The sequence below is a fragment of the Oxyura jamaicensis genome, chromosome 5 (genome assembly GCF_011077185.1).
Source record: "Oxyura jamaicensis isolate SHBP4307 breed ruddy duck chromosome 5, BPBGC_Ojam_1.0, whole genome shotgun sequence".
In the NCBI taxonomy this organism is placed as follows: Eukaryota; Metazoa; Chordata; class Aves; order Anseriformes; family Anatidae; genus Oxyura; species Oxyura jamaicensis.
In genome coordinates, this window is record NC_048897.1 from 15,749,685 (window position 1) to 15,776,299 (window position 26,615).

Below are 26,615 nucleotides of genomic sequence, written 5' to 3' on the forward strand. Positions count from 1 at the left end.
TTTTTTTTTTTCTAAAGAATAACAACTTGATTTTGTAACTCATGCACACATTTTTTATCAAGTAATTACCTAATATTTGTAATGTCATTGGAATTTCATGTGGCTTATGCATTTTCTTATTCCAAGTACCTGTATAATGTTTTATGCTTTTCATTGTTATGCTTATAATGCTATATGCTATAATATTATGATTTTCATTAATTTCCCCATTCCATGTCATCGAGTTGTGTGCATGCGCAGAAAATCATGATAGGTACTATGATAAGATAGGAAGGTTATGATTACGTTAGAAGCATTGGCACTACAACTGTATAACACAGCCTTAGGTAAAATTTCCCCATTTCTAGAAGATACAGTTATGGAAATTCTCTTTTAAAATCAAGTTATAAAGTAAATTTGGTCATCTAAAACTTGTATAACATCTTGAACCAAAGATTTTTTTTCCTCCTTGGTCACTGTAATATTGAAAATGAAAATACAATTCACTAGTTCTTCTGTGGCAAATGTTTCTGTCAAATTTCAGTCATTTCTAAGGTGCAAAATAGCCTCATAGATTAACTTACTTGATGGTTAAAGATTATAAATATTCTGTTGGCCAGCATTTTTATGAGCTTTTGCAATTCACAGGGTATGTCTTGTGATCATGTGGTGTTACAAACAAGAACTCCCCAAACTTACTCTCTTCATGTTAAGAAACAGGGAGCCAACCAATACAACTCATTCTGTATTTAGTAAATTAACACCGGAAAAGAAAGGAGAAAAGTATAGCCAACTCCAACTTACTGTAATAAACAAATATTTACTGGGCACTGTTCAGTGTCTTACTTACTGTTCAGACATTTTCCTCTTTAATATGAGCAACTTACACTGCTACTTTCAGACCTTCTGCTTTTTGAACCAGTTACTGCTTTTGTGCTAAAAAAAGTCACAATAGCTTTTTCCACAAGATTAAGCTGAGACCATTGACATGCTTTGTGACAGAGATAAAATTCAAGAACAATGAAATTTGTTTTGCTACAAAATTTGTATATATGTTCTATCTGAATGAAATGGCTTAATCCAGTATGGCAACTATGCTGTAATCTTACCTTTGTGTAAGATACATGGTATGTACACTGTAAGAAGTGAGAAAAATTAACAGCAATAATTCCTTTCATATATACGTATTTCATATGTAAAGCATAAACATAATGTCAATCCTTGTCACACTTATTCCGCAAAACACACAATCACATTTTGTGATGAAAATAGTCACTACAAACTACTTTGTATTTTTTCTATATTTATACTTTTTCCCTACATTCAGACTTGTCTAAAATATTCTCTTTAAATATACTTTAGCAGATCTTGAATGCTTTAATAAATTTATGGGTAGGCATTCACATAAATTAAACATATTCAAGTTGTTATTAATACACGTTTGATTCTGAATGCACAGATATACCCACTTGAAAATAAAATTAATAGTCTAAAAAAAGGAAGTGCGACTGGAATTATATGCAATCTACCATGGTATAAGTGCACTGTTGCCAAAAAAAATACCTTCATTTTAGTCTTCAGTTTGGTTAGCATCTCAAAACTTCATAAACAGAAGAAGGCAAAAAACTTGATGTACCTGAATGCACACATACACTAATTTAAAAAGTTCCCTTATCTCCTTTCAAATTTTATTCATTTTATCTCTACAGTCATTTATTTATTGTATCTATCTAAGTTTGTTAGCTATCTGTAATTCTGTCTTGCTTTTCTAAATGGTGTGCAAATTTTGTCCAGGAAAGAGACAATGATTCAACTATATCTTGCAGGCAGCTAATTTATTTTCATGGTAGGTTAAGTGCAGGGCAGCTCAGTTAAAGTGTTTCCCTTACTTTACAAAAAAGCCTCATAGAAATCTAATTAGATTTCTACAGTTGTGTTACATTTAGGAGCCAAGTAGATTTTAGACAAAACAGACTCTTGCAGCTGAGGTTGTCATTTTCTTAAAGCTTGTATCCTCTTTTCATGAAATTCAGATATTCTAAAGTTTCTGTTATGCAACCCAAAGTTGAAAAAGCTTGTTTTCAGCATAAAATTTTAATTTTGGAATACATCTTTTGATTTAGTTTCACTACTATGAATTTTAAGCTAATATGTTTTTAATGATAGATTTGGTATGGCATAATGGTACATACTATAATTAATGTTTTAATTTTCTGAGCTGTATTTAATGAGAGAAATTAAAACCCAATGTTAACATAAACCTATAAATATCAACAATGAAATCTATATTTAGGTATCTACATGCCTAGTCTAATTCAGATCTAATTTATCCTTCTGCAGCTCATCCTGAAATTTGAAGGGTAAGGTAACTGTAAAAGTAATTACATAAGGATATCAATACTTCAGTTTCAGAACCCAAGATTGAAAATATTGACTTATACTTCCATTATTCCTCTTTAAAATTTCCTTCACAACAAAATAATTGGTTGATTTTTTAATTATTTTTTTTTTTAATTACAATCTCTAAAAATGCAAAACAAATAGTGAATCCAATTAATTAGCCAGTTAAGGAAGACAGCTGTCCATTCCTGTCATACTAAGGTTTTTAGTTACCAATGTGCACAATGACTCTTAGCTTTCTTTCAAAATTTCTTGGACAGCAGTTCATCAACTGTTAGTCTCATACTTCATAAAACAGAAACCTAAAAAGGTCGTGACTTCACAGGACATTTTCAAATGATTAAGATAGTTTTCCCATCACTCTAATTTACTGATTTCATGATGTTCTTTTCAGTAGTACATTACAAAGCAATTCAGGATAATGAAAACAGCTCTTCTGACACTCTAATTTACTTATTACAAAAGGCTCCCCATTTCAGCAGCACATCGTCTCAATGAATCACCCAGATTTTGAGTGTAAAGGACAATGCATTGTTCTTTCAACATTAATGAAACTTTACAAAAATGATTTGAAGTGAACTCTGAAAAAAAGTCTATATAATCCAGAAAGTATCACTACTTTGAAGAAATATACTAACCGGCACTCTGCATTCTACTGATAACTGATTTACATTTATGAATAGGACTAAAGGTATATATTAAAGGAACTGCTGAAATATTAGTTACATTTGGACTTTTACATTTTATTTAAATTGTCATTAAACAACAAGAAGTTCTCATCTCATCCCAGTAGGAAAGCACAGAACATAGTAGTTTACTTAGAAACAAAGATCTCTTGAATATCGTTTTAAGAAACTGTGTTTTGTTACGATTTCCAATATAGCATTAAAACATTTACGAGGGACTTTAAATCAATTTCTCTGAAGGGATCATTGTATCCCACCATCAAGGTGCTAACTACAGAAAAAAGAATGGATGTATGATCGGGACTTTTTTCTTTCTTGGATGTTAATTTGTATCTATGGATACAGCTATTTATGACCAATTATTTATGGAACAAAAATAAGTAACGAATCATGGAAAAGTATATACCTGAGCTGATCCTTAAGCATGATTATAGTTATCTGCTTGGTGGCTACTTATTTTACATGGTTTTTAATGTGTAAAACAAACTTGTGTATTGAACTAGCCACAAAGGAATAAAAGATTCTCCATAAATGTTCACAGTTGTCAGCTTCAAAAACCAACAGAAGCATAAAGGAGACAACACAAAAAGCTACAACTTTCAAGTGTCTAAAACCTGTAACATCTGCAAAACAATGTCCATAATGTTGACAATTGGGAATTTAAAATTTCTACATCTTGTCCTTTAAAAATCTACATTTACACACATCTAGAAGCCCCACTGATGTGGAGCAAAAAGGAAAATGTAAGTGCAAATAACTTTACTACTTTTGCTAAGACTTTTTAAGAGAGTTTTTCTTTCAAATCTCTGTCACTTTGGAATACACACCTGGATTTATATTTCATCTGAAAGTGATTAATCCATTCTTTTCCAAAGCATGACCACCATAGCACTTTTTAGGTCTTTTCAGATGAATTGAGATATGGTAAACATGGTTCATTTGTAGTTTAAGTGTTTTTTGTTTGTAAAAGATTTTTAGCTTCTTTAAGAAAATCAAGCAAATAATTGAAAGGTTTATATATATATATATTTTACTCTAACTAATAAAATCAGGAGTCTGTGGTGAGATCTAGCGGCAAGTAGTTTGATGTCCTCAGCAGGACACCGAAAGTCAGAAGTGGTGCTGTAAATCCAGTGTGGGGCTTCAACACAGTGCTAAGTGTGGCCTGAATCTCTGGGGCTTCCCTTTGATGCAAGTGCAGTATATTAACTGGAAAAGCATTCACTTTTATTTGTCTGTACTGTCTGCGACAGCAATATCGCCTCATTTAGGCTAGTTCAACATGAAAATGCACAGAGAAGCAATCTGTTACAAATTAGCACAGCTCCCCTTTCATTTTACTAGCTAGTAATTGGAAGGGGTTACAAAAGTGTAATTTATCAGATTATATGTGTTTATCTTTTTGTGGGGACAGCATGCCTTTGGTGAATTTTCCTACGCACCCTGAGGGAATAATCTTTCCTTGATGTCCATTAGATCTGAAAGAAAACAATGACGCCTGTGAAATATAGGAGTATAATTTGTTGGGTTTGAGAAGGAACAGTTTCCCAGACATCTAAAATGGTATTAATGACTTTATTAGAACCTTACCGCTCCTTGGAAATGCTTTTGCTCTCTCGTTTCCAAATGGTCTTGAAGTCACTGCAGAATTCGTACCACACCGTGAAAACATAGTTTGGTGTGATCTCCTTCTCGCCAGGCTTTGGCTTTATCCCAAAGTATTCCACTGTTTCTTCAAAGCTATGATGGGGAGGAAAAGAAACTGTCAACAGGTAAGCCCACGGGGGAAACAGTTTCTCTGAGGACTGGTTCCTGATTCAGTAGTCAAGGCTGGTAATTACCGTAACTTCCCCTTAGCCTTGGAAATCATAGCAGCAATTCATGCTGAGTATAACTAACCTTCCAACACCTACCTCACTCCTAGGAGGTCAACTTACAGATGCACGAGCCATCATATAGACATGTCACATAGTCAAACCAATTTTAAAAATAAAACCTGGATTTACTGTATTAAAGGAAATGCTATATTATATCTATGTCTTTAATTTTATTCTGCAACGCTCCATAGAGAACTTGTTTTGCCATTTATCATTACTGAAGTACTACGGAAGAGTCATATGCCAAGTCAATAAAAAATCTCCAGGTTAGGCTAGAAATAACTTTCAAGTAGTTAGGGAGAATTCTGAGTAGCAGCAAAAAAAAGCCACAGTCAGTGCCAATAATCATTTTGCAAAGCTCTTAGAGAAAATAAATCTCCTTAAAAGTGTGTAAATAAGCAGATAACAGCAATTAATTTTATTAAAATACATTGCCAATATTGTAATGCCATTTTATTTTATAGTGTGGATACAGTATTGTTATACAGCTGAATATTTTCAAAGTAGCCTTTTATTACAGAAGATACTTCTGATGGCATTTTAACTGCTTTTATGACATTGCTTTGTAAGATAAAATGAAGCAATTCACATTACTAGCGATAGTACGTGGAGACTGATCTAAACAAAACAAAATAGTATGTTCATTTTTGTAAAGGTTGAATCACTTTTCTCTGCAAAGTGCATGTCACAATCCTGTAAAAGTTGGTGAAACTTACTAAAACTAATGCTATAATTTAAAAATAAAGGTAACAACATATTTCAAGATAATCAATTTTTCTTAAAACAAACTTACTTAAACAAAGGAAAATTATATTCATTATAGCTGCCAGTAGGTCCTAAATCTAAAATACAGGAAGTGTAAATATTGAAAATAAAATAAATAAGAGGTATTTGAAAGATCTGTTAGGAGTCTCTCAACTATGAAACAGATGTCACTTGAACAACAGATGCAGCTTGAGGAAATACTTCTTTCTTAACTTCCACATGTATTTGCATAGTCCATTGTATGTTTTTATATGGACTTGCCAAGGTCAGCATCAAGTATTAGCTAGGCTTCAAGAATACAAAGTAACTATCCAAAGACAGAGAAGTTGTTCCCCCCCCCCCAAAAAAAAAAAAAAAATTACTCCAGCTGCTTTACAAAGTAAGGAAGGTCAGACTTGAACTACACTAGCCATATGCTCTGCTGGTTGATTCTTTAAAGACTCATACAACTAGGATGTGTTGGAGAATATCCCGTATTGCTGATAGTTTTTTAAATCCTTGTACATAATAACCTTTAATTTTCTTGCACAGGTTTTGCATGAGACATGAAAATATATTTAAAGTTAATTGCTAATCAATGGTAAAGGAATGACAGTGAAATGAGTACGAATAAGCCCATAACATTACAAGTTGAAAGGTCCTGTAGCGACACTACCAGGAGAAAGTAAATAAATAAATAAATAAATAAATAAATAAGCTAATACAGCTTTCAATGTCTGTGATAACCATTTTGGGATTTCAAACACTAAAAATACAAAATGCCTTCATATGGTTAAAACAGTTCACCTCTACTGGACAGGGTGAAGGTGATTTTCATCTCCATTACACTCAGCTGGCAAAGTATTCCTCACCTGTTCATACAGCTTGACTAGGACAGTTGAGGACAGTAGGACCAGAATCTTTCTTTGCAGTTTTGCTTCAGATAACAGCAGCCCTATTAACATCATGATCTCTTCTTCTTTCCTAACTGAAACCTTCACTGTTCCAACTATAGCTGTCCTGAATTCTGAATTCTTCTACACCCTCTCTTTCCTCCTCTGCCCCTCTCTGTGTTTCATCTTCAGATGTTCCTCAAGTAGCACTGTTTTGCTTTCATTGAGCTTGCTCTAGCTTCCTGTGCCGCTTTCTGACTTTTAGGAGCAACAGATCTTTTTATCAGTAACTTAAAATACTTAACATTTAGGTAGCATTTGTGAAACCCAAACTCTTTATCAGACAATGAATTCCTTAAGTCAACTGCAAATTAAGCGTACTTTTGCACCCTTGAGTGTCTACTCTGCTCTAGAAAGGCTACAAAGCTAGAACATTAGAGCAACTGTGCCAGAGAAGGAAAGTTCGGAGCTAAGCAGAAAGTAAAGAGCCTAGCCAGCTAAAGTTAGTCAACAGTTCTGCCAATTTTCTGCCACCTTGTGCAGCAAATGGTAACAGTTCACCTAAGACTTGAATTGAGGTTGGGAGGTGTCTCTCTCTCTTCTAATTGTCTCAGAAGACTAATCTGGGTCTCTCGGTTAGGTCACGTCACTCAGGGCTCAGAAATCTAACATAAAAATACAGACTGCAACAAATCTACCTTTAGACCATGAAGAATAAATATTCATTGAAGTTAAAAACCGATTTAATTGAACATATGACCATATACATTATGATGTAGAAAACTACTTTTTCTAATTTTCAGATTAAGAAACCTTATTTATTACTCTTTATATGGATGCCCTTCAAACAAAGCAAAAATTGTTTTGTAAGCTTTTCTTTAAACTGTCTTACAGCTGGTTTACATTTTATATGAATAGAGCAAAACAATCGCAAAAAGTAGGAATATAGAAATTAAACATAAAGAAAATACTGTAGTTAGTATTTTTCATATAGATATGTGATATCTCTACAACTACAAGTTTTAACAACTAAAATTACCTTCATTGATATAAAGAGTTCCACAGCTAACACAAATAAGGTTAAAAGCAAATACTTCAATCTCATAAAAATATAACATGGTAAGCAGTATGTATTATAAATATTGATTTATTAAGTATTTTATTATCTATCCATAAATCATCTTATCTTACTTCTTCCCATATGTTGCCTCCTCAGGCCTAAGTAAGGAATAGATGTTCAGGCAACAAAAACATTTAGATTTCATTGGCTTCTTAGTAAACTGCATTCAATAGCTTAGGTGATGAAAAGATTCTATGACACTGAAACATACTTTTACTACATTAAGCAGTTAATCAGTTATTACAATATTCTGTAAGACTTTGATTCAATTAAATGTTGACAACAATTAAAACCTCAAACAGAAGACTGGGTAAAAATTCAACTGAACTCTTTCCTGGAAGCCTTCATAAGAAATTTTCAGAAAGTACATTTCTTCTTTGAAGTACAGATGCTTTTCTCTATTTACTATAATTCCTAGATCAATTTGACCAAAAATAAACTCTTAGAAAACACAAGCAAAAAACTTACTATTTTTGTGCATTTTCCAAACTGCTCTCTTCTTTTTTACGTTCTTCTTTAGCTGCCAATGAAAAATATTTCAAATATATAAATTACTCCTGTAATGTTTTAGAGATCCTACATATTTAACATTTCTTACATTCAAAATTGGATAGGTTGTACCCTAAATATAATAAAAGTGGTACAAAAATACTAATTTTCATTTTTTATTTCTTGTACCTAAATGTATACTTTTTAATGTAGCAATAAGGTGTATCGGATTTTAAAAGCCATTTAAAATCTGATACTATAATATATAGAAATAGATGTTTATCAAAATAAAAACCAAATAATTAGACTTGAGTTTCAGATTAAAAAAAAAAAAAATCATTAAATTGCTGTATATTCCTTTTTTTGCTGCAAAAACTTACATATTTAAATCCATTTTTGCAGCGCTAATAATTGAAAGTTGATGAACAGGTACTGAACATAGTTAACACCAAGTGTTCCATATAGCTATCACATTTTGTTCAGGAAGTTGGTAAATAAAAACACATGTACTAAGTTTTAAATGTATGGTATGTACATCATTTTTTTGAAAAAGAAGCCAAGAGTTTGAAATACAGTCAGTGAATGTGAACCCCTCTGCTACAGAGTGCTGACATGAACTACTTAAAGGGATTCAGTTTTCAAAGGATGGGCATTCTCTGCTTTTGAAAATGTTTCCTGAGCTGGATACTCAAGCAAAAGCATATTTTTTTTCCAAAAATGTTGATCAATTCTTCTTAATTTCATATACAGTATAGCCAATTTAGCTGCAGCAGAATACTACATATGTAAACAAATTACTGAAGTGATGAAGTTACTCCTATTCCATAATGCAAAAAATTCTTTAAGTGCAAAAGTTAATACAAACAGAATTCAGACATGGTAATGACACAAAATGAAGAACTGTATCTTCATGCTGCTCAGCCTACAGGAGTGCATACACTGGTTGGAATACAGTTACAGTTATAAACTTTTTTCTTTTTTTTCATACAAGGCCACTGATCCAATTTCATGACAAGGGTGCGTTCACAGAGATCCATACTAAGCTAAAATCACTTAAAAATGGTTTCCTTCACAGCACTGCTGCACATGGACAAAACAAATTAATTTCTACACACATATGGAGTGAATGTGTTGAATTATTTGTGAATTATTTGAATTATAAGTGAATTTGAATTATAAGTGAATTATTTGATTATTCATTATGGCAAAAGTAGAAACTATGTTATGTGTCCTGTGTCAGGAAAACAATGAATTCTATACCATTGTATTATCCACCTCAAATGTTGGTGGCAAGACAGCTGTGACAGCAGGTCTCTTTTATGTGTTTGTTTCAGGCTCCTGAGAAATTCAACTAAAGTTAATCTACTACACTTAATTCATTATTTCCACTGCTCTTACATATTTTTTTATTATTAGAAGTAGAAAATGTGAGAATTCTGGTAGTTCATCCTGATACAAGATTAACTACATATAGAAAAACAAAGATGGTTAAAATCTGAACTATGTATAAAACTGTATGCATTATGACTATGCTAATAATTTCTTTCTGGTTGTTGAGGAGATCAAAAAATGTTAAGTAAACCAAAATCCCCACATAGCTACATTCAGAGCTACAGCAGAAATTCAGTATCCTCAGTTCTCTGATACAACTGCATGCAAGCAAGAAGACAATAACAAGGATAGCATGATTATAGACTTATAGTTAGGTGGTAAGAACTCACTTTGATTATACACTTGTAGTTAGGTGGTAAGAACCCACTTACTGTTTTTTAATCTCGTAAGAGCAGAGTAAGGGAAGACAGAGGAAAGACATTTTAATTTATTACGGAAATTGGAAAAAACGTGTGACTTCTAGGAAAGAACATGCAAAGTTTACATTAATATGACAGTGTGTTTGTTTGCATACCAATACAAGGGAAAAGAGGAAGCAATAAAGTAACTGTATTATATGTATGACTGTTTTCCATACCTTTAGCTATAATCATGTCTACCCAATAACTATTTAAAAGCATTACTTTGAAATTAAGATGTTGAGACTCAAGACAGTTTTGAAACACATGATGTGGAGATGTGCACCTCAGATTAAATCTAACCCAAAGCTTGAATCTCTGTTGTATATATAGTGGCATTAGCCTCTGTTATTTGAATCTACAGATCCAATCCTACTGTGCCAAATCACAATAGAGATGTAGATGCACATTGCAAAACACAGATTTTTTAATCTGCAATTTTGTAATGTGTACAGATTACACATGGGTCATTCAAAATGACTTACCATAAACTGTATCTGGTAAGGTGACACCCTTCTGTCTGCCCTCAGTCATTAGGCTTGACTGCCTTTGAAAATGAAGGGAACTGCCAAGTGTAGTTTGCTGTCTAGTCTCATCTCCAAATGCAGGTTCTTAATATGCTCTTCCGTTTGGATTTGGTTAAGATACTGAATAAAGTCACAGACCCTATCTTATGACTATCAGACAATGTTAATGAATATGTTTTCTTCTAATACAGATATGAAAACCAGGATCAGTGAAGAATTTTTATCTTTTTACAGACAGGAGTTTTGAAAGGAAAACACCTACTGACAAAATACGCAGCTCTAATATGCTGTTAAAATAATCTTTTGCAATATGAACAACTATAACAAAACTGGCCTTATTCATCCTGCTATATGTATCCAGCTAAAAGAATAAGAAAATAAATGGAGTACAATCTTATGAATTTGCCTTATGAACCTGAGATATTTCTAGCAACTTCTTTATACTAAAATACAGAAGTAAGCATTTTAAGAGTCATGATCCTGTAACAATTCTAAGAATGAAACAGTACCAGAGTGAAATGGTAAAAAAACAACAACAACCAGACAAACAAACAAACAAACAAACAAAACCACTTTATTTATTTATGATACCTATTCTACTTGCTAAGGATAAAACAGCATGCCAAATGATATCTTGAGAAATTACGAGAAAGTATTTATTTTTAATGCTTCTAATAAGTGCATAGCAGCTCCCAGCTTCAACAGAACCAAGATCTCTTCATACATCTGGCTACTAAGAAACAGTTCCCCTAAGAACAAAGGAAAGTTAATATCGGATAGTGACACAGACTGAAACCTGGAGAAAGCCAGTAAACAAAAGACAGAAGCAGAAGGATGAGACAGCTTGCTCTAAGAGTGGAGGACAAAGAAAGAAAAATGAGTGGACACAACTGTGTAAAACTATGACTTACACCTGGCCTGCTAGTCAAAATTTTTAACACTGGGTGGAATGCCAGTCTTCTGGCATTTTTCTCTGATACTAAGTATATGAATGCATGTAAGAAGAATAATTCACGCAAATCTTCTGAATTAGTTGTACCCATTACAGCTTTTTAATTTTTCAGTATCTTATTATTTTCAGACTTAAAAGATCTTGTGCATAACCTTTTATAACTTTTACAAACATTCTGGAGCAATGAGAAACTTCAGAATTATGAGAATGACCAGAGAACTTGCAGTAATGGTAGAGAAATCAGAACTCTTAGTTTTTTATTTCAAGGCTGAGTTAAATATGTTTCTTGATCATTTAGAGACTAGCGAATTAGTTTTGTTTGTTTTTCTGGGGGGAAAGAAGGGGAGGAGGGGGAATGCTACCCTAAAACAAGGCATTTCATTTATTTTTTTTCCCAAGTAAGGAATTTTTTTTCTGACTTTTCCAACCAACCACACTTACATTAAAACAAAATCTGGGATAAGACATAGTCACAGAAAACAAGCAAAAACAAACAAAAAAGAAACAAAAACAAAAAGAAACAACCCTAAACATGCAAAACCAAACCAAATCCCCTAATGATATTCCTCTCTGAACTTTATAGAGCTTGGATAGTGAGACAAAAGACAGGACATTTCCTAGGCACACAAGAACTCACATTCATCATTAGTCAAGACTAAAACCTCTTAAGTAGTTAGACCAGAAGAGAGCCAAAGGAAGAAGCCCACCCATAATTTGTGAAGATAGAAACATATTAGCCCTTTAAAGAAGGGTTGAAGAAGAAAGGTGTATACTCAGAGAAGCTCAGATTGGGTTATCTTTCCAAAGTGCCAAATGTAACATTCTGCGGCATTACTGAGGTAAGGAGAACAAGCAACAATCGTTCTAATTTTCTTGGTCTTTTTAAAGCATGAAGACATGCCACCATCTGTTTGATAACAGATCCAAATCTCTTCGAAATTATACATTGCAGGTATACTTGGATATCAGATGTTGAGGTCTATAGACTCTATAGTAAGAAGTACGCCATATATGTCTCCATGCTCAAGTACAATCATCTGACCCATCCCTGAAAGTGTTTAAGGTCAGGCTGGATGGGCTGTTGAGCAACCTGATCTAGTGGGAGGTGTCCCTGCCCATGGCAGGGGGTTTGGAATTAGATTATCTTTAAGGTCCCTTCAAACCCTAACTATTCTATGATTCTGTGATAAAAGGGAAACTTCTTAACAACTGTATTTAATCCAGGACTGTGCAGGGTGAGAAAAAAGGACAAAGAAGGCCTTCTAGATGGATACACAGACTAGAGAGGATCATTAAAAAAACACAGATGTTCTGTTTTCGTACAAAATTCTAGACAGGCTTAAAATCCTATACACTATAGTAATATAAAGAACTGCAGGTTCTACAGCAGGATGGATTTAGTCTCCCTTGGTTTTGCTTTCAGTAGAACTGTTACCAGTGAAACCTTCAAAGCAAACTTCATTTTTAAGAAACCCTTTATTCAAGACATCCACTAGGTGTGAAGTCTAGGGAAAAGAGACCTTTCTCTTCCCTTTTAACAGCACTACCAGAAAGCACTCTTCTCTCCAAAAGAGTGTGTATAAGTGTGTGTATGTATATATATATTAATATAGCCAAAGCTTTTAGTCACTTGATTTATCATGTTAAACAATCTGTAGTTTTCAATGCAGTATGAGATTTTATTGATTAGATGACAATAGCAGAACCACATATATGTTGCTAACAACTCATGCAGTGTTCACAACATTCATTCAATCTTTTTATTATTAGTGTTATGTTACTGGCTAGAAAAAGAAAGGGTGCTGCATAAAAAGGCAATCATTAAAATACATTGCAAATTATGTAAGTGAACAATCTGCATGCTGTAACACATGAAAATGCATTTCATTACCTGACACTGCCAAAATCTCCTTTCTTGAAATGTGAATTTTAAAGGAATGAAATCAAAGGAATAGATTTTTTAAAACAAATTAACAGGTATCAAGTGCAAATAACGAAATATTCGTGGACATACACATATGAATGCAAGAGAATGTAAAATCAGAAAATGGAAAGAAAGCATAATCTGTACTACATTTTGAAAACATGGATCAATTGACAAGAATAAGTATAGTACTGAGAATGAAATTGGGGTTTTGGAATTGCTAAAGATAAGGAAATTTCTAATTTTGTACCATATGCTATTGGGATAAAATTTTAGATTTCATTTAGACTGAATGCAATTTCAGAATGGTTCATTTGCTTTCAGAAAACACATCATAAGCATTGCTACATAGGACATAAAAGTTCTCAGAAATGGTGCTTACAGAAAAAAATAAATTTAGTTATTTCAGACACTTATGCTTTTCATTTTAATGATTGAAATACTTTCCCAATAAATTTAAAAGATTTTAGCAAACTATGCAGTGTCAGAAATCCTAAAGCATGTGTCTGTTCTGTTGTAGGAAGAGATATACTCATGAAAAATCTATGTATCTAGAGCTATGCATAAGGACTGAAGTTTCTACTATTTCTGCATTATTAGATGTTACTTCTGCATTATTTCCATACAAAATAAATCTTATTACTTAAGAATTGACTTCAAATAGCAAACAAGAGAGAGTATGTAGTGTAAGACATTTTCCAATTTAATTTTGATGGTATTCAATTTCAAATTTGAAAAATTCATACTTAATATGACTACAATTTGTTCCACTACAGTTCACCATTCTCACGGAGGAGCTTTTTTGTCTTATAACAACAGCAAAAAATTATCACAAAACCTTAAGTGTTCTATATACAGAGTTCAAGCAACTGACTTTTCTAATATGTATAATTTGAGTAGCTTTCTTTAGCTAGTCACTAACTTCTAATTTGCTGTCTTTATGAACTCTTGAAATTTGACAGACAACCTGGAAAGTAAATGTAACTATTTCATTGTATGTCTAATACAGTTTTTTCTGTTCCAGCATATTAAAATCAACAGATCTTTCTTTTATGGTGTCAGTTAAGCAAGGAGGTCTGGGAGCAATGGAACAAATGAAACCTGGCCTATTATTGATCTGTATTTTAGAGTTAGTTCCCAGATGGATTCATTAACGTTTAATTAAGGGTTGAGTTCATGATACAGCCTTTCTCTCCCTGGAAGGCTAATAGGGTCACTCTTCTCTATTTAGCCACGTATTTTTATTGAGATTTTAGAAGCTTAATATCTTAGGACCTCTAACTCTGTCACGTTTGGTCAAAATTGGCCAGTCCATTAAAAATTATTGGCAAAGGAACAAACAACAGGCAGTGTGATCACATATGCCTTGTTTCCTTTACCTCTTCTCTAAATTAGTAAATGTCACGTTTTTAACATAGGATTTGGCTATGCATATTTTTTGGACAGTTTAAATACTGGTATAGACATCTTAAACCCTTTCAAAACAATCTTCAGAACACTTGCTGCCATGAGGTCTTAATCATGCTTCCTTGAACCAGTCCTTACAAGTTTATTTTCCTTTGCAGTGGTACAAAAATTATTTTTAACTAAGAAACCCACATGCAATGATGAAAATGTACAACTGTTTCTGTCATACAAAGAGTCTCTGTGCAATCTTGGAAAGTTGCTTAACAAACAAGTTTCCCAATGAGCAATCAGGAATATTATTTACCAAACTGTACCTTAGGTACTGGCAAGGACTAATTAATTAACACTAAGTGCACAGAAATTGTTAAACATTATAAAATGTTCAGTATTTTTAATGTTACCAAAGCTTCACAAATTGCAGATATTGGTACACATACAGAGGCACGCAGCACCAGCAGAACACACTCAAGCAACACATTCAAGGAAGTGTTTATTATCATAGGTAATAAAAAACTAGGAAATTATGTTTTCTTTTAAAAGTGATAATGCTGTCTATAAATTTCTCAGAAAAAGTGTTGAAGGTCATTTTACCAGAATGTTATAACCAGCTACGAAAATAAAACATTTTATGTCTATTTATTAAAGCCCTACATTTCTTAAAATGTATTTTTCTTAGCTCAACACTTTTACTGTATTCTGTGAGAGTAGATTTTAAAATTAAAGCTTTTTTTTAGTTAGCTTGTATAGAAAAAGTTCACTGTTTCATTAAAATTAGAATTATCATTAGTCCTACTTTCCTATGTTCTGCAGTTATTAATTAGAAAGCAAGAATTAGCACTACATTTTTCAATTTATTCCAATTACATTATTTGAGACTGTGTTCTGTTAAGGTGCAATTAAACCATTAATTTCTCTTTCTCCCATACTTGTGGTATTAGAGAAGAAATAGCTTTTAAAGCCTTTTAAAACTCTGAAAATATATACTAATTCCAATTTCTATTTAATAAATTCTTGTGTAGTACTGTAATTCCAAATGCGATTTTGCAGATTACTCTTTGAGATGACTAAATGTATCTAAACAGTTTACAGAACTGGAAAATTAGTTCTAATCCTTTCAAACTAAAGAAGGTTAAATCCAATCTGTTCTGTGTTTGGGAAAACTAAATATCTAGCTTTTCTGTAACTACAATCTCGTACTGTAAGCAGAAATAAAAACTTTTAGGATCAGCAAATTTTTATAACAAGGATGATATTTTAAAATACATGTAGAATGATTGTTTAAACCAACAGGAAACAGGTCTTCTCAAAAACATGAGAGGGATAAAAAAAAAAAAAAAAGTAAAAAAGTTAATTAGGCAGTGAACCAACAGCTAATCTGCTGGGTAAAGAATGAGTAATTATATAAAGAGAATTAAACTAATTTCAAAAAAGATTGTGAAATTTGTGGACTGAAAGCTTTCAGGAGAGAAAAGCCATAGCATTGCCTCCTCCTGTGTAATGATAACAATGATTTATGAAGCTAAATTAATTTCTGCTGATTGAGCTCACTAAAGATTGGTTTCACATGATCAGCTAAAGTACAGCAATGCGTGTAGTGGCCCCACACGTTTGAACACACTAGGACATGCTCCTCTAGGTGATCCGAAGGATGGGGGTAGGGGGGTTAAAAGCTGCTGCTTTGTTTTCCATACATTTTCCCCTCATTAGGATACACTCCTTCTGCAGAGTAAGGTACTTCTGGTGGTCAGGAGCAAAGTCTCATTGTAAATGCACAGCAGGATAGTGGCAAAGCTGAGATTAATTCTCCATAGATTTATATAGACCTTTCTCACTGTTGATTGCTTGTACTGTTTCAAAGGTGTGTATGTTGCCTTTTTTATTGCTGGTTACTGACTTTATTCCAGCATATGGTGGTTGGCGCCATGACACAAAGTGAACATTTTATACTAGAATTAAAGTGGATATTTGACAGTTTCTGTCAGAAAGTTCAGAGAAAAGAATTTGTGAGACAAGATTTATTGCATATTTTATATGGGACACATCTGTTTCTTTGCTACGTTTTTGTTTAAATAATAAAAAAAAAAAAGCAATGAAGGCTCTTTAAGCAACAAAGACTGTCAATAAAAAGCATGAACAGAAAAACTACATTATTGAGAATGAATTTAATCATTCTAACCTTCTAAAAATGTGCTGCTTGGAAGTATGATGGTCACCTTCCCTTTTTTATTCAGCCACATAGACAGGATGGGGGCAGGGAACTTCAAGCCCAAATTGATTATTGACTACATTTGAGGGTAAATCAAATAGGTAATCTAGGCATTGATATCAGATATTCATATTTAAAAATAAGTGAAATATTAAGGTTTAATTACCTATTAATATATTTTTAGCTTCTGTAACAGCATTTCAGTGAATTGGAATGTGCTCAATGAACATTCCTCATTTTGAAAATTTCTTATAAAAATACAGGTTAGGTATGGTGGGTAAAATTATACAAAGGTATATTCTACACTCTGCTCTATACAGAGAGCAAGCCTCTCCACATAAATACACATAACATCACTAAACCTGATGCAACTTGGTCTTTGAAGTTTGGTGTTTTAGTCTTCATCGTATTTGAATCAAAACAATTTGGAGAACATCTAACAAGATCTGGTTCAAGAAAAAAAGAAGTTGTATATGTTATACAACATATATATAAGAGAGAGACATTTCAATAAAACTTGGAATTTTTAATTAACAACCTTCCTGTTTAAAAAGATTCATATTTAGTAAGAAATCCTAAGCTTTACCTTGGGAAATATGAATCGGTACAATTTAACCAAACATCACAAGCACAAAATACAGAAATTCTGTTTAAATCACCTATGGTTTGTGAAAATTCATGTATATCTAATTTAACTTCTACTTAAAGAACATGTCAATAGAAAAAAATAACTCTGTTGGACTACATTCATTCTACACAAATACTTTTGATAGATGGTTAAAAATACTATAATCATAAGTATTTGTGTAAAATGTATGTACATAAGCTAAATGATTTTCTAAACAAAAAAGTAGTAATTTCCATTTCAAGATCATAAAGATATATCAAATGATGCCATACTACCAATGGATTTAATTCTTGCTTTTAACTCAAGGTTATTCTACATCTTAGATTTAAGTGGTAAAATTCAGCTAGCTATTAAAGACCTGTAATTTGAAACAAAATGTAAAAAAAGGAAGCAAATTTAGACTTGACATATTTCTCTTTCTTGCCACAAATAAAACACAGCAGTAAATAGCGTACTTTAGGCTTCTGATTTTAAAGATTCCTTTGTTAGGATTCTTTTAAATTGATGTTTTTACAAGAAACAACAACCTGCTTCCCAGTACAAGGCATATATATTGCTGAACTTGCCTTCTTTATGATAAACATAATATAATATATCGAATATACACTAAATAAATATATACTAAATAAGAATATATACTAAAAAAAAGAACATCTGAACAAAAAAATGTACTATTCTCCTTATGGGGAAAGGATGAAGGGAAAAGTAAAGTATGCATGACACACCAGTTGGGCCATTTTATGTACTCCTAGAAAGCACTTAACATGATGAGAGAAATGAGAACAGTATACAAGAGAAAAATTCTTGTGTATGCTTAATTTAAGAATGGGAAAATAACAAGAATTATTTTTAAATCTACCTGATCTATTTTTAAGCTTGTTTATTTTCTGTTGATCTCTATGCTGGCTGTATTTTTTTTAATTTATTTTTTTTTTTACCTCAGAGTGTATGTAAACATTTCTGCATTGTTCATGTTCATCCTCATGTAAAAGGAAATGAATATTACATAACAGGACCAGCAAATGTGAGGGCAGCTGCTCAGCCCTTTGCAGACTTTCTTTTAGGTGTACCTCTAGGCCTTTATTATTACCTTACTGTTTATTAGGTACATTCTGTCTCTTACAGGTTGCTTTTACACAATAATAATAGTAGGTTGATGCAAAAGACAGACAGAACAATAGAAATATATCATAAGAAATAAATATATCATAGAAATAAATCATAAGAAAATGAGATAATAGCAATTTTCTACAAGAAGAAGGGGTTAATAGTTGATAGCTGAACCAAAATGGTAGTCAAATGAAACTTCAGCTACAATCTTAACTAGTAATAGACAAAAAACTATTTCTGGGAATGATAACTGACACAAAAATATTATCTGTATCTAAACTCATCCTGATGTAATAACCCAGTCATAATGAACTTAATTTCTCTTCATTTGTTTCTCCATTAGGACAAAGAAAAACAAACTTATAAAATTGTATATGTCATGATAGCAGAGCTGTTTCAATCAGTTCATATATTAAGAAAAAAACAAGACTACTGATTTCTCCACCTTGGCTAAGATGTCCACAAAGCAGCACTGTAACTGCTCTTCACAGGACAAAGGCAGTGAAATTGCAATGATACATTTCTAAATATTTTGCCCTGGCACCCGAAGTATTTAGGCACAAAGATAATTACAATAGAAGTTGCAAAGAAGTGACCTTCTAAAATCAGACTTTTCTTGCATTTATTAGAAGTCTGTCTTCTATTTCAGTTCTAATCTTAAAACGCTGTATCATTCATATGTTTTTACTCCTTCATTCTCCAATTTTGATAGTTTAATAGTAATCTGGTACTTTGTCTTTCAACTAGCTTCAAATTTCTGAGAATTGCTTATGAACATGGAGACTATTAATTTTGTTCTCAAAACAAACGGTCTTGCTAAACCCTGCTTAACAAGTTTGGGTGTCCAATTAATTTGTCATTTTGTCTTAGAAAGAAGCCTCGTTCTGACATCTATTTCATGTCTGGCCTACAGATGTTACCTGTTATCATTGCTTAACAAAGAAAAACACAGTTTACACCAGAAGAGATTCTAATCCAGAGAGCTGCAATTTCCTGCTGAAATTTTCAGCCACGAGTATTTGTATTAATCATGCAAAAGCATTAAAACAGGATATTGATGTGTTTGCAAAGGTATGAAACATGATTGAGAAAAATGATCAACATACTAAAACTACAAAAGTCGACAGAGCAATTCTACATAAGTGCATATCATATTAAGCATGTTATTGTCTTAATTAGTTTGTGTTATGGTAGCAGGGAAGGGTATTTTCAAGCTTAATCCAAAAGCTTAATCCATGGTGTAAAATGAAAGAGGATATGGGGCAAACATAAGGTGAAGGATACCAGTGAGTATTATTGGCTTTTGAGAGTGTTTGGGCCTTTCATTATTTAAATAAATGCATTAATGTCTTCTATCCTATCCTTTCCATTTATTGACTCTGCTCTTTTCCTCATAGTAATTTCTTCCATCTATGAGTAAACTGCTTAAGTAGGATATATAATCTAAAATAATTTATCAGTAAGTATCTGTATTTCCCACCAAGGAAAGCTTTCACAGCGATTTAAGTTATATTAATTCACTGACTTTCAATACCAGCACAAATAGGATAAGACAAGAATGTAAATAGCAGAACAAATTGAGATAAACTGCATGCTAATGGAGTGACACTGCAGTGCAGAGAATAATGACACAAAAAGATATGAAATCATGCAGGAAATTCATTAGAATATAGTAAAGAAGAAAGCAGCTGGACTAGAAGAGTCCATGGAAAAGTAAAATATAACCTGAGATTTGGTTTACCTATATGCCTATGATACGAGCACTGGAAGAAATCTACACTAATTGAATTGAAAATAAGGCATTTGATGAGAATTTAAAATATTAGATTCCAGACAAGCTGATAACAATTATGTGAATGAATCAGTGATTCTAGGTATACATTTTATAACAATCACATACATCACAGTTTTTTGTATTAAATCAAGGGTATTAATACTAACATTCATCATGCCACTCAATTGTAATTAATAGGAAATCCTCCTCTATGATGAAGTGCTAATGACTGTGGCATGCGCAGTAATTCAGTGTAACACATAATTAAACTGAAAAGGATCTGGAAGGAACTGTTTTCTCTGAGAGATTCTTTCCTTGTCTTCTAGGAGAGGATGATACTGTACTTGTTATTATAAACACTTCTAAATTACATATTACACACTGCAATGGAGTTTAGCCCTCCAATTTTAAAGTAAGTTATGATTATAGTGAAACTGATTGTAGCAGTCTGATGTAAAACTGTCTCAAAAATAATCAATCGAAAGTTTCCTGTGAAGTCATATTTTTAATTAACATCAATTTTCAGGACTTTGATGCTGGTAATTCTTTTGGTAGTGTAGGAGGAAACGCTAATTTCAGAGGAAATTCTTCTTCTTTGAATCAGCTCACTGTCAATATTGCATTTGTTAGAGGCATATGGATGCAATCACATTCCAGGACACCTTATTTGGTGTCTTACGGACTGAGGCTATTGTCCAACTCTAAAATCTCAGAGTACCACAGCAATAAGGATCTGTGCTTTGCAGGCTCATGCCAATTTATGTAAATCACTCTTTCATCTGTTTAAATACAATGATCTTTGAGTGATGAAAACAGTTACGACTGTCACAAACAGTTTGAAAGATTAAAGTAATTCTGCTGCTGGCATATAAAACAATGTTCCACATCTAAACACAAACTTTGCAGGGTCTGTAATGTCATTGCTGGGAAGGATGAAAAGTTATAAGCAAACATTATCACTGCAAGGAAGTATGACATATTTTTCATGTTTGACACTGGACATAAATATCCTCCCACACTGTTTAATGTGAGAACTGCATATGTGTGGAGGAGATAATAAAACATCTCAGAGAAAACAAATGAAGGGGAAAAAGAGTTATGATAAGTCGAACAGAAAATACAGCCGTGAAGCTGAAAGTCTTCATATTTGTACAGTTTATTAGTGAAAGGAAGAATCGCTATTCGATACACAGAGTGGACAGTCACAGATTCTGCAAGAGAGCCTGATGCCTTGTCGAACTGGTGATCTTTACAAAGATATGGTATTTGTTTGACAAAAGCAGCTTTATAATTTCAGGTACCAGAAAATCAGGGAAACTATAAGATGCTTGTAAGTGCTATTGCTCTTCTGCGGTTGTTTATACACCATAAATTAAAAGGCAGTTGTGACTGAAATCCAGTGTTCCTTAAGAATTGATTTTTTTGCTTAACTTTTTTTTTTTTTTTTTGCTTGATAATTTTGCTTTTAATGCTAATTCAGCATTAAAAGGTTCAAGAGCTTTACAAAGAAAATGAAACGCAAGTGTCATAACTCAATATGTTGGTTAAGGTAAAGGAATACAACACTAGTGAAAAACAAGTATGTGTCTTAGTTTCATATACTGTTTTAGAATATTTTTTTCTAAGATGTTAACTTTGTTAACTTCAGATGTTAACTTTGTTAACTTCATAACTTCATGTTAACTTTGTTTCTGTGGTTTTATGTCTTGGGGAGAAAGGCTATATTTTTGTTGTAGAGAAGCAAGAAGTTTATTTTATATATTTTTATATTTTTCAGGGGTTTTGGACATTTTGGGAAGTCATTACAGGAAAGATCTACCAAACTACTATGAATAAGAACTTAAAACATAATTTCTACATCTGTTTTAAAATGTAATGTTGTCAGATTATTAAAGGAAATAAATGGCAATGTAAATTTCTTCCTAATTTTTGACTGTATTAAAATTTATAAAGGTACGCCCTGTTAACAGTAAAAGAGAAACGTGAAATACTGTATTGTGAAAATGGTATTGATAATACTCTCTTGGAGTATTCTTATGTTAACATCCTATTTTACATGCTGCTTTGATTGAAAAGTAATAGAGTTTTGAGTGGAAAGACTTTTTTTTTTTTTTTTTCCTTAATTTAAGAAATTATATTATCATCATCTTACAAATCAAGATATGTACAGGGGCTATAAACTAAGAAAGGAAGGATGCTTACCTTGCATTAATACAACAGCTGCTAGTAGCTAAAGAATAAATCACAAACACGAGAGATATGCACCAGAAAGGAAGTAACAATTCTTTATGTAGTTGCAGCGACCCAGATCAAGCAATTCACATGATACTGCTTCAGATATTTGAAAGGGTCAGGAAGTATCTGCCTGTTTTGGCAGCCAGGTCTGTTACAGAAACAGACAAGCACCCCTATTTATCCTCCTCATTCTCATGTCAAAGAATAGAGGAGTTCTGATCAGAGTTTCTGGCCAGTGCACTTCAATACTGTTTTTTCATGATATTTCTTAATTTCTCAGTTATTATTCCCCCAAGAATAATATAAAGTGGAAAGTAGTTAACATACAAATGAAGGGGGGCTAGCCTTAACAGAATTTATTTCTTATTTTCATTCCCACTGGATTACCTCAACAATCCTCTATGGTGCATTTAAACAGGCAAATCAGGAGATGTGGATCAAAGCTCCTGTTCTGCAGCAGAAATACATTAAAAAGCACAACAGATTGGATGCATGCCCAGGTAGCTACTGCAGCCTGGCTAATATTATTAAGAAATCACTTAGCAGTAAAAATCAGATTTACTGACATTTTCCATGTGGTTGCTAACCTTGCCTGAAAAATGTACTACCTACCTCCTGATGTAGTGCTGCAGTGACTCACTTGGTCTATGACTCTATTTTTCTATTGTACAGCGCCATGACTAAACAGTATTCATCTTTTGTGTAGTATAATATAGATGAACAGCAATTGTAGCAAAGCAATGAACTTAACCAATGTTACTTCCAAGTGCCAGGCTAAAATTCTTAACACAGGACAACTTCTTATACCATGGGATTGATCTCAATAGATCTACTCCATTTAACAAATCCCTCTTTCTCCATCGTGTTTGTTACCTTGGGCACTTCAGCGTATCTTGTGCCTTTCCTAAATAGTGTTCCTTCCCACTAATAATGGTTTTCAGAAACTGTTCTGTCTTGACATCAGACTACTTGCTTCCCAGACTCTGTTGTAAACTAAATGAATTCCTGTAATAGCACAGTCTCCATCAGGAAGATGCTTTATTCTTGGAGAAATGAAAAGAGGCAGCTATGCACTTCCTATGCTAACTGCAACTAAGACTAAAGACTTTTTGATTTGCACATTCCAGAATACAAGGGAGGATATGCGGCCCAGATCAGAGTTCTTACATGCTTTCTGACCTGGAACCAATGAAGGGGAATTTGACCAGATTTTGCAAGATCCTGGATGAATGTGTTATGCATTTACATATTTACGACAATGGACAAACAATATGAGATAGTCAAAGGGTAAAATGAAAAATAGATTTTGTTAAAGCTAGTTGCCCGCTCCTATATGTCATCTATTTCCTGGCTCGTATTATACTTGAGAGAATGCAGGAAGAGAATAAAAAGTGTCATGCATAAGTAACAACAATGGCTGATGGCCAGCACCCTTTCTAGTGAATTTCATAGCAGTAGTAACCAAACCTTTTATTTTCTCCTTTTCAAAACAGAGTTATTTTACATCTTTCTCACATATAGCTAATGATTTTGATGATTTTTGGTCACAATTTTTTTTTTTTTTTAATCAGTTATGAGTACAAATTTCATAAATTAATGAGTATTCCAAACCAACTACTACTATCAAGATTTCAGTATTATTTTTGCAAATCATGGCAATTTAAATGGAAGATACTGTGAATGTATTTCTGAAAACAGCATGCAGTAATTCCACTGGAAATACAGTAAGTGTATAGTAATTTATTGTAATTCTTAAGTCTCTATATTGTAGGAAAGCTAATAGATTGAATTGTATGGATAAAAATATGTTAATGATTATTTCCACTTTTAGAGTAATTTAAGTCCTTTTAAAATAGCATGGGAATATCAAATACAGCTAATGAGGTATTAACACAGTTTAAACACGGTGTCTTTCTTGTGGGAATCACACAACACTTGATAAAGATTATCCTTCACTACAAAAAAGAGCAAGAATCATTATTTTACACTCTGTGTACTAGAAAAGTGAGGCTCTCTGAAAAAGAGATTAACAACCTCTTCTAGCATAACATGTCAAGTAACTAAACTGGGAATAGAACCTAAAGGTTCTGGCACCTAATTCTCTGTTGAAGGCACTAGGCTATGTTACATCCAGTTACACAAAACAGCACTGACATCATCAGCAGAAGTACAGTTTATCCCCTCCAGCATTTTAGAATGTCAGTCTCCATAACACTCTGTTTTTTTATTACAACACAGCAAGTATTAGGTTTAATTAGTATTAATTGTAATTAGGAAATGTAAACAGCTCTGTTAAAGCAAATCAATCTGTTGCTTTTTTTTTTTTTTTTTTTTCTTTTCCCTACGGTATTTCCCATTTAGCTTTGAGAAGAAATTATGGGAAATTGTGCATCCGAGAAAAACCTGAGTGTCTTTGTGTTCCAGCCCTATTTTCAAGCCAGAAGTTTCAGAAAAGCATCTGAGCTTTGGATACTTGCTGTGAGCTGGCAGTAAGATAACAGACAATTTTTTCATACATTTGCTTAAACCAGCCACAACTCTTTTTTAAACAAACAAAACTGAAAGCAGATGCTTAACGGATGCTCAGTATTATCAGTTAACTCCTAATTTCGGAGAAGCAGCTGAGTTTCAAGACACTTATCTGAACTCAACCTCTGAACTTCTTGAAATTTGTCCAATACCTATTTCAATACCATAAATCAAGATGGTTGTCTGTATTATTTTTACATATCTTCAGTACACAGTTTTATAGGATTTCCTTTCTAATACCACACCAAGTACCACCCACCAATTACAAAGATTCAGTCCAAGTAGGTGACTGAAGGACAGAGTCTGGAGCTGTAAACTCTAATGAAAATGAGTACAAACTGAGGGCAAGTATAACAAAGACATCAATGGAAAACATGGAGAGACAGACAAAACAGCGTGATTCTCCATGCGTACTGTTGAACTCTGAAACTTTTGAGACTGATTTCTTCTGTCTCTTTACTGACATTTGTCTATTTTTATAAGTGCATGCTTGTGCTATCTTATATAGTTTTATATATAGAGGCAGGACACACTGATTTTCACTACTTATCACAATTTGTATGAAAAGAGCAAATAGGAATTGTCAACAAATCTCAGGCACAGACTATAAGAGCTGCACAGAGGATATTTCCAAGTTGTGACTCTTAATGTCAAGCTAAAACTCATTCAGGTAAAAGTGACTGAAATTAAAGCCTAATAGAGCCTCATTTAGCCTACCAGAAATTATTATTTGCTATAAAAAAGCTTGCATAATAAGCATAGGTACTAGAGTGGCTGCTCACCTTTAGCAGATTTTGTTGCTTTTACTGATGCGTACTCACAGTAGATCTGGAAGTGTTCATGGCTGAACATTTACAGCCAATCAATTATGTTGACAAACAGCTGATTCTAATGGTTTGACTTATTGACAGTGAAAGAAAGAGGCAATGAAACAACTGAAACAGCAAATTTACTAGGTATCATCACCATGCCTATGACAGAGGAAAAAGCCATCCGATGTTAAAAGATGAGCAAAGAAAGAAGCAGAAAATTGCTAGTACAACACATGAAGTCAGTGTTTTGTGTTTTATTTTTGTTTTAAATACTAAGGACGATTTTAAAAATAAAACTACAAAATTAATTTTTGGTCCACTGACTGTTGAGGAAGAATCAGTAAATCATAAAAAACTGATAGCAAGTTATCTAAAAGATCAAAATTCAAATCCCTTTAGTTCAGAATAATTACCTGCTACAGCAAAACACACGTCAATATAGTTAGAAAGCAAAATAAGTAACCGCATGAATACAGCAGTGACTAGGACACTGAGATACTCATGTTCTGAGTTATTTTTCTGTGTAGCCTTAA

At 32.9% G+C, this 26,615-nt stretch overlaps 1 protein-coding gene and 1 long non-coding RNA gene across 5 annotated transcripts in view; both read right to left on the reverse strand.

The window, feature by feature from the left end:
• FMN1 (formin 1) overlaps positions 1–26,615 on the reverse strand; it is a 191,366-nt gene that overhangs the window by 17,878 nt on the left and 146,873 nt on the right. For all 4 annotated transcript variants that reach the window (XM_035326848.1, XM_035326849.1, XM_035326846.1 and 1 more), the window contains 2 exons: positions 8,168–8,219; positions 4,656–4,805 (listed from right to left, as the gene is read on the reverse strand). In XM_035326848.1, coding sequence (XP_035182739.1) covers positions 4,656–4,805; positions 8,168–8,219 — 202 coding nt within the window. The remainder of the gene's footprint in view (positions 1–4,655; positions 4,806–8,167; positions 8,220–26,615) is intronic.
• On the reverse strand, positions 18,548–21,953 carry LOC118167465. Its single transcript, XR_004751147.1, has 2 exons — positions 21,707–21,953; positions 18,548–20,940 (listed from the first exon to the last, which is right to left on the reverse strand). It is a non-coding gene; the product is annotated as an uncharacterized LOC118167465 (long non-coding RNA).